At 47.7% G+C, this 9,114-nt stretch overlaps 1 protein-coding gene across 5 annotated transcripts; it reads left to right on the top strand.

Moving 5' to 3' along the window:
- Positions 1-4,599: 4,599 nt before the first annotated feature.
- Positions 4,600-8,113, top strand: LOC123827873 (patr class I histocompatibility antigen, A-2 alpha chain-like). 5 transcript variants are annotated; one of them, XM_045852325.1, is made up of 8 exons: positions 4,600-4,772; positions 4,947-5,305; positions 5,459-5,819; positions 6,377-6,652; positions 6,750-6,860; positions 7,290-7,322; positions 7,431-7,478; positions 7,878-8,113. In XM_045852325.1, exons 3-8 carry the CDS (start codon positions 5,555-5,557, stop codon positions 7,955-7,957), a joined length of 813 nt encoding a protein of 270 aa, XP_045708281.1. In that variant the 5' UTR covers positions 4,600-4,772; positions 4,947-5,305; positions 5,459-5,554; the 3' UTR covers positions 7,958-8,113. The 5 variants fall into 5 exon arrangements, with proteins under 5 accessions (XP_045708281.1, XP_045708282.1, XP_045708280.1 ...); XM_045852326.1 differs by lacking the exon at positions 7,878-8,113 and adding an exon at positions 7,626-7,809; XM_045852324.1 differs by lacking the exon at positions 7,878-8,113 and having other exon boundaries at positions 5,009-5,305; positions 7,431-7,809.
- Positions 8,114-9,114: the final 1,001 nt, after the last annotated feature.

Genomic DNA, 9,114 nt, shown 5'->3' with positions numbered 1-9,114 from the left:
GTTTGTAGGTGAAAAATAAAAATTTAACTGGAGCCCAAGACCCACAATTGAGTGTTATGATTTCCATAGAAACACAATTTCCCTCCCTACAATTGCCCTCTTTTTGTTTTATCAAAGAGACTGCATTAAGTCCAGGGTTAATTTGGCCTAATTATTTGCACAAACCCAACAAGAATAGTAATTGAGCCCTGGCTGGTGTGGCTCATTGGATTGAGTTCCAGCCTGTGAATTGAAGGGTTGCTGCTTCAAATCTCAGTCAGGGCACATGGGTTGTGGGCCAGGTGCACATTAGGGAGTGTGGGAGAGGTAACCACACATTGTTGTTTCTCTCCATGTCTTCCTCCCTTCCCCTCTTTCTAAAAATAAATAAATAAAATCTTTAAAAAAATAGTAATTGATCATATAGACTTTCTTAAATCTGCCTTGCTGCAATGCTACAAGGAAATTCTATTTTGACCTTGAATTTGCTCCTCAGGGCACAGAAGCCAAGCCACACAGTTGCCATCAGGGAAAATGTTAATCATATAAAAGCAATTTTCCTAGCATTCTTTCATCTGTTGACCTGTGATTTTTTATTTGTGTCCTGGGTGGTGGAGCACAGGGCTCAGATATGATCTTGATTGCTTGCAGTCCCCCTGGGGCACAAAGATGGAATCCCTCTGTTACCTGGGTTCAGGTTGGTGGTTCCTTCAGTGCCTGAAACAACGGTGTTTTACAGGCCCTCATTACTAAGCTTATTAACCGATACCTAACACTAAAATTTTCTCAACTCCTGAGTTCCCCATCAACAGTTACCATCATTCTATTGATTGGAGCATTTAGAGACATTCCATCCTTTTGCTTTTATAAAACCACAATACAAGAAGCACCCTTGCATATATATATTTGAGAACATGTGTGACTGTCTTCTTAGGATAAATTCCTAAAAGGGAAATTTCTGTGTCAACATAGCAATCATAACTCAACTGCAACAGCAGGGTGCACACAGCACACAGCGGGGAAGGTAGACACCAGGAGTGCCCAGGTCGGGTGAACAGGGAGGAGACCACACCCCTGGGCCCTACAGGACACCCACTGCATGGGGACACGCTACCAAGACCAGGAGATGGAGCAGCTCTACCTCACAACAGAAACAAACACAGGAAGGCAGACTAAATGAGGAGAGAGAAGCATGTCCTAAATGAAAGAGCAGAACAAAACTCCAGGAAGAGAACTAACCAAATTTTGGGCAAGCAATCAACCAGATGCAGAGTTCAAAATACCAGTTATAAGGATGCTCAATGAACTTAGGGGCAGAGTGGATGAACTTAGTGTGAACTTCAACAAAGAGACAGGAAACATAAAAATGGAGATAGAAAACATTAGAAATAAAAAATGCCATAACAAAAATGAAGAATACATTACAGAGAATCAACAGTGGAGTAGATGAAGCACAGGATGAAATCAGAGCTTGGGAAGGTAAAGAACCAGAAAACACACAATCGGAACAGAAGAGAGAGACAGACAGAGAGAGAGAGAGAAAGAGAGAGGAAGGAGGGAGGAAGGGAGAGGGAGGGAGGGAGGGAGAGAGAGGAGGAAAGAAAGAGAGAGAGAAAGAAACAATAAAAAGAGCACAACAAAAACAAAAATGAGGAGAGCATAAGGAGCCTCTCAGACGACTTCACGCGTACCAACATTCATATCATGGTGGCGCCTGGAAGAGAAGAGAGAGGGCAAGGAATGGAAACCCTATTTGAAAAGCAATGACAGAAAATTTTCCTAACCTGCTGAAGAAAGTAGACACACTAGTCCAGACTGCAGAGTCCCAAACAAGATAAACCCAAAGAAGCCCACTCCAAGACACAACATAATGAAAATGACAAAGGTTAAAATGAAAAATTTTTAAAAAGCATGAAAGAAAATGAAAAATGTTAAAGACAAAGAGAGAATTTTAAAAGCACCAAGATAATAGCACTTAATTATCAACAAGGCAGCCCCCATAAGATAGAAAGATGATTTCTAAACAAATACTTTTCAGGTCAAAAGAGATTGACAAGAAATATTCAAAGTAATGAAAACCAAGGACCTATCATTTTTAATCAAGAGACAAATAAAGAGCATTCCAGACAAGAAAAAGCTAACAGAGTTTATTACCACCAAACCAGTAGTACAAGAAATATAAAGGGTCTTCATTAAGAAGAAGAAGAAGAATAAAAATAAAACAAATATGAATAATAAAATAGCAATAAACACATATCACAAATTTAAAAAGTAAAAATAAAAATAATAAAAATATATTAGTATAAGTGCAAATGAGTTAATTGCTCTAATCAAAACACGTATGGTGACTGAATGGATAAGAAAATAAGATGCTCACTTATGCTGCCTGTAAGTGACCCAATTCAGATAGAAAGACACACACAGACTGAAAGCACAAGGATGGAAAAAGATATTTCATGAAAATGGAAACAAACAATTCAAGCTGGAGTAGCAATACTTATACCAGAAACCACAGACTTTAAAACAAAGGCTATACCAAGAGACAAAGAAGGACCCAGCCAGTCCACTTCTGGGTATTTATCTGTAAAAAACCCAAAACACTAAATCAAAAAGACATTCATATCCATGTGTTCACTGCAGCATCATTTGCAAAAGCCGGTATATGGAAGCAACCTAAGTGTCCATCAACAGATGATTTGATCAAGAAGTGGTGCATATGTACAAGGGAATATGACTCAGCCATAAAAAGAATGAAATCTTGCCATTGGCAACTACAGGAATGGAAGGTATTGTGCTGAGTGAAATATGTCAGATAGAAAAAGACAAATGCCGGATGATTGCACTTCTATGTGGAACATGAAAAATAAAGTAATCTAGAAAAACAGAAACAGATTCATGGAACAGATGCTAGTTGCCAGATGGTATGGGACTGGAGGGACTGGGAGAAAAAGGTGAAGGGATTAAGAAGGACACACTGGTGGTTACAGAACAGTCATGGGGAAGTAAAGTGCAGCATAGGGAATACAGTCATTAATATTGTAATAACCACAAGAGGTGCCAGATCATTACTGGATTTATTGGGGTGATCAGTTTGTAACTTACATAAATATGTAAACACAGAGTTGTACAGAACCTAACTTAATATTGTAGATCAACTGTAATTGAAAAATAAAAAATATTTTAAAAGAAGATAAGTATATCTTGAATTCATTATACAAATGGATTAATTTCTTAACTGTCCTTAGTGAAAATGGAGAATTAAAAAGTAAAATATATCCCATGATGACCGGGAAAGTGCACAAACACACTCTGCTACATTAATCCCCAAGTGTCATGAGCCCAGGAAAGTGACCTGTGAGGGCTGAGCCAGCCTCTTCTTCATGGAACAGCAAGTTCACTTAAGAGAATGAGAGACACAGAACCTGTGATGACTGAGGTGTGGTGAACTGGCAAACACTCTCCCAAATGAACCTGAGCTTCTCCCTCAAGGAGAATCAAGGGGCAGCTGACACCTGACAGCACTTGTTGTCTGGATGGAATGGAAGCTCTCAGAGGAAAACCAGGGTTCTGGCAAAGGTGTGTCTCACCATGGCAGCCTGACAGCTTCCCAGAGCTGACAACCGTTTCCAGTGAGGTCTGTGGTAACCTTAACAAATGTGATTTTTGATGATGTGTCATTAAATGCACCCACCCTGGGAGATCTCTATCACTTAGTGAAACAATTCGTTAATTGTAAATAATGCTGCATCAGTACAAGAGCCACTCAAACAACATAACAGAATAGGAAACACTCAGTGGTGTTATTTCATGATCCAATTTGCAAAGAGATTTTCAGGAAATACCACTTGTGTGGCTTTAGTGTATAATCAAAGATAAATATCCACACTTATCTGAAAGGTTTAAAAATGCTCTCCCTACATATTTGTGTGAGGCTGTATTTTTTTATAAACTACAACCAAAGAATAGATTTAACACAGAAGCAAATATGAAAATCCAGTGGACTTCTAATGATACAAACAAGAACTGGGACTTGGAAAAATGTAAATGTAAAAAATCCACTCTTCTCACTACCTTGTTTATTTGGGGAATACTTATTTTGCATAAAAACATTATTTCTGTTAACATGTCATAGGTTGTTAAAGTTATTCTAAATAATTTTTCAAACTATTTTTTCCTTATGGTAATACTGACAGCTATAACGCACACAAACACAAGTATTCTGGCCGTTCTCCCTATTTTGTAAGGCAGTATAGATGTTCTGAAACCAAAATGTTTGAGGCACTATTAATAAAACAGCCCGTGGGCTGGGACTCAGGGAGACAGAGGGACAGAGACTTCTCGGTGTAGGAGGGGGCTCAGCGCAAAGTCCCGGGTCCCCAGACCTGGGTGCAGGATCTTAGCATGAGACCTGGAGGGCCGAGGTGGGGTGAGTCAAATCCTCCGGGTTTGACTCCTCCCTCTTACTAGTCTTGTCAGGTCCTACCTCCCGATACACGTGACGCTTTGTTTGCGCAGTTCTCGCTGTGATTGGATATCCGAACATTAGATCAGCCAGTCAGCGTCACCGTGCTTCTGAGAATAAAGTCCTCACAGACCACTGACAGACGGAACTCAACAGGGGCTCACAGCCACTGAGAAAGGGAACTCAACAGAGGGCTCAGAAGACTGACAAACGGAACTCAACAGAAGACTCACAGACGAATGACAAACTGGGCGCGTACGGCCGGTCATGGAGCCCTCACCCCTGCTCCTGCTGCTCCCCGGGGCCATGTTCCTGACCGAGACCTGGGCCGGTGAGTGCGGGGTCGGGAGGGAACGGCATCTGGGGGTCGGGAGCGAGGGCACCCGGCGGAGCCCCAGGACCCGGACACCCCGCGTCTCCAGCAGCTTCAGCCCAGACCCCCGACCCCGGATCCCGGCCCCGGCCCCCTCTCTCACCCCCTCCCTCCTCTACCCGACCTCTCCAGCGCATCTCCTGCCTCTACCGGCCCGACTGAAGACCCTGGACGCGCGTCCTCCCCGCCACCAGGTCCCCACACGCTGAGATATTCCACCACGTCCGTGTCCGCACCGGGAGGCGAGGAGTCCTGGTACTTGGGCGTGGGCTACGTGGACGACACGGAGATCCCGCGGGTCGTCATGGACGCCTGGAGTCAAAGTCAAAAGTTGGCAGCGCCGTGGGAGAAGCCTTTAAGGGAGTTAGAAGGCGTGGAGCCGAAGGGTTAACAGTCTAAGGACTTCTACCTGCGGAAAATCAGGCAACACGAACAGAGGAGCAGAGCGAACCTGAACAGGCTGCGCGCCCTCGACAACCAGAGCGAGGACGGTGAGCCACCCGTGCCCGGGTCCGGGCACTACCCCCATCCCCACGGACTGGCCGTGGTCGCCCCGTGTCCGTATCCGTGCGTCAGCCCGAGGCTACAGGACCCATCCTGGGAGGAGGGCGCGGGAACTTATTCCCGCCTCATTTTCATACCAGGTTTAATCACCCTGGGTCCGGTCCCCCGGGTCGAATCCAGGGCACCATGACCGAGGCAACCTCGGGGCGGGGTCAGTGTCCCACACCCTCCAGGAAATGACCAGCTGCGTCCTGGGATCCGACGGGAACTTCCTCGGCGGGTTCAGCAAGTTCGCCTACGACGGCGCCGACAACGTGGTCCTGAACGAGGACCTGCGCTCCTGGACCACAACCGACCCGCTGGACAAGGAGACCCGAACTACTCCAAGGGGGAGATTAGTGCACCTCCCTGCTGCCGAGCGAAAGAGGGTCGCCCTGGAGGACACCTGCGTGCACTGGCTTCGCTGGCTCCTGGAGGAGAGGAAGACATTTCTCCAAGAAGGTACCAGGGCCCGGGCCTCCCAGAGGAGGTGATCTGTGGGCTGGGGCGGCTTCCTACAAGGAGAGGAGGGGAATGAGGCAGTGACAGAATGTCCCTCCTGCTCAGGAAAGGGAAGAGACCCTCAGGTTTTTTATTCTGTGACTCACCCACGGGTCCAGCTTTCTCTAAAGGACAGTAAGGGACCCAGCCTCTCCCTGAAACACCCCACAGCGGTTCCCTCACACCCTGCAGCACCTGGTGCACCAGGACACTCTCCCTGGTTCTGGGGCTGAGACCTTCTCTGGAGGCCTGACTTCTGGTTTGCTGAGTCATCAGCTTCCACCTGAGTCTGTGTCTCCCCTTAGAGACCTGGACACTCCTATGCTAAGATCTCATCTTAATTCTGCAGCTTACCAGGAATAGATGATCCCAGATGCCTCTGTCCAGACTGGTGTCCAGTTGTTGCTCTCCCTTCCCCCACCCCAGCTGTCCTGTCCACTCTCAGGGTGGTCACATGAGCACTGCTGGAGTGTCCCATGACCATGAAAACTTCCTGAATTTTCTCACCCTCCCCTCAGACCCTCCAAAGACACACATGACCCACCACCCCATCTCTGACCATGAGGTCACCCTGAGGTGCTGGGCCCTGGGCCTCTACCCTGCGGACATCACCCTGACCTGGCAGCGTGAAGGGGAGGACCTGACCCAGAACATGGAGCTTGTGGAGACCAGGCCTGCTGGGGACGGGACCTTCCAGAAGTGGGCAGCTGTGGTCGTGCCCCCTGGAGAGGAGCAGAGATACCCATGCCATGTGCAGCACCAGGGGCTGTCTGAGCCCCTGGCCCTGAGATGGGGTGAGGAGGGGACGTGGGCACAGAGCCTCTCCTCAGGGTGTCCCTGAGCAGGGTCAGGACTCAGGCCTGAGGTTGACCTCTCACCTTCCCCTCACAGACCCCCCTCCTCAGACCACCGTCACCATCATCTTTGTGGGCATCAGTGCTGCCCTGGGTCTCCTTGGAGCTGTGGTGGCTGGAGCTGTGCTGTGGAGGAGGAAGTGCTCAGGTGGGCAAGGGGTGGGGCTGAGTTTCCTGTCCCCCTGGGGGTCAAGCCCAGGTGAAAGTTTGCTCTGCCTCCTTAATAGGCATCGTATCCCCACACAGGTGCTTGTCCATCTGGGGCCTGTTTCCTAACACTGACTCTTCAGTGAGGCCCGTGGGAAAGTGAGGGACACATTTATCACCTGATGATTCTAGTGATGGGGGCTAATTCCCAGCTGTCACAGGTCAGAATGAAGGTCACTGCTTAGGACCGATGTCCAGAGGGGCAATTGGTAGAGTCCCCGCGCATGTACTGTCCCTATATTTCGTGATTCTAACTTGGGTGTTTAGTCACAGTTCTGGAAATCTCCCTGCACTTCAGGGGTATAGGGTTCTTTTAGGGTACCAGAATCCAGCTTTCCCCGACTTCTCACACAACATTGTCTTCCCACAGGCAGAGGCAGGAAGAACTACACTCAGGCTGCCTGTAAGTCACAGTGTTGGGAGGTGACATCTGGGACCCTTGGGAGAGTGTGGGCTGGAGTCTGTGAGGGGGGCTCCCCCACCCATAACTCTGCTGTTGTGTCTTCCCCAGTCAGTGACAGTGCCCAGGGCTCTGATGCGTCTATCACAGCTCCTAATGGTGAGATCCTGAGGGCAGGAATTGGGGGGTTTGGGACTGAGAGACAAACTGGGTTTTCAGGATTCTCAGGTGGGACATTCTGAGCATGAGGTGGGCTGTGGGGGAATGTGACACTTCTGAGACTGACCTGAATTTGTTCATGACAAGTTTCTTTCCCAGCGTGACAGCTGCTTTCTACGGGACCTGCTGCTTAAATAGTCATTGTAGCCTCCCCTTGGGATATTAAGGATCCATGACTATTGATTCTGTGACCAGGAATAGAACATGCCTACATTATATTGAAATTGGCTATATATTTATATACATAAACTGAACAGAAGTGATTTAGATTAAAAATGCTACACTGTATGGTTTCCAACTAGTGGTTATTCTATCTGTACCTTCTCCCCGTTTGTTAAGCTGTTCTAGTCACTTTAAGTTCATCAACTTACCATGAGGTGTGCAGACAACCTGGGAAGGACAGACTGTGTGCCACATGACAAGAGGACTGCATGGCTCTCCAGTGATGTTCCCTGTGACCACCTGTGCTCCATGCACTGTTCAGGGTGTCTTCCCACACATCTGAATGTACCTTTCAGAGCCTCTGGCTTTGATGGTTAGGCCCCCTGATGCTAATCAATTAGTGCTTTGTTGCCTAGGAGTTGCCCCAAGCTTCCAGAACCCACTCTTGTAGTCTTTAGAGGTGTCCATGTGGGATGCAGAGAGCTGACCAATTCAAAAATGGAGAACACCGATTTTGTCAGAAATACCTAATAAAGCCAGAACTGTTCCAGAGTCCAGTGTCCTTAATCCACTGCAGACACTGTTCTCATTCTGTGGATGCTGAGTCCTGGAAGGTCATGGCCAAGGAGCCCATGTCCTTAGTAGCTTCCTCTGAGAGTTCCTCCCAAAGATAGAGCCCTTGGGCCACAGGGTCAGTCTGGCTGCAGAACTGAGGACAGAATCAGGAGACAAGGGACCAGCGAAGCAGGAGGGAAAGGTGTGGGGAAGCTCTCATGGTTCCAGGCTGCAGGTGCTGGGTGTTTTGATGGGGCTGTGAGCAGTGGAAACAGTGGGAAGGGACTGGACACTGAATGCACGTGGAAGATGGATTTCATGGCATTTCCTAAGGATTCAACCTGGGGTGTGGGAAAGAAGTCAAGGAGGGCACCCCCATCCCACATTTGTTCTGTGCCAGCAGAAAGATAGGGTTATGTCAGCAGAGAGGGGGAAGACACTGGCAGGAGCATGTGTGGGGGAAGGGTGGGCATTTCAAGCTTTCAGCTGGAGAGAAGGTCAAAGTGAGATAGGTGTTAGACACACCAGTGAGATGTCAGGTTGGACAGATGAGTGTGGGGACCTTGAGGAGTAATGTCTGGGCTGGAGACATAGGTGAAGAGGTGATGCTACAAAAATGACACTTAAATCTATGAGCGTAGATGAGGCCACCAAGGGAGCCAGGACTGTGGAAGAGGAAAGAACAAGGACTGGACACTGTATCTCCCTGTCCCAGCAGTGGTGACATTCACCTTCATTATTCTCCCAGGTTGGTGACAGCCAGTTCTCCCCATTATAAATTCACCATTTGGTTAATGTCATTCATTAGTAATTTACAGGGAAACATTCTGAGATTGTCCTGCTGTGCTCTTCACCACTT

This window comes from Phyllostomus hastatus, unplaced genomic scaffold (assembly GCF_019186645.2).
Source record: "Phyllostomus hastatus isolate PE091 unplaced genomic scaffold, TTU_PhHast_1.1 phas_contig_917, whole genome shotgun sequence".
In the NCBI taxonomy this organism is placed as follows: Eukaryota; Metazoa; Chordata; class Mammalia; order Chiroptera; family Phyllostomidae; genus Phyllostomus; species Phyllostomus hastatus.
This window is presented reverse-complemented; position numbering and strand designations above follow the sequence as displayed.

Coding starts and splice junctions, on each gene's coding strand:
- LOC123827873 (XM_045852324.1), top strand. CDS start 5,555: ATGACCAGCTGCGTCCTGGGATCCGACGGGAACTTCCTCGGCGGGTTC. Junction 5,820..6,376: donor GAAGACATTTCTCCAAGAAG/GTACCAGGGCCC, acceptor CCCTCCCCTCAG/ACCCTCCAAAGACACACATG. Junction 6,861..7,289: donor GTGGAGGAGGAAGTGCTCAG/GTGGGCAAGGGG, acceptor GTCTTCCCACAG/GCAGAGGCAGGAAGAACTAC.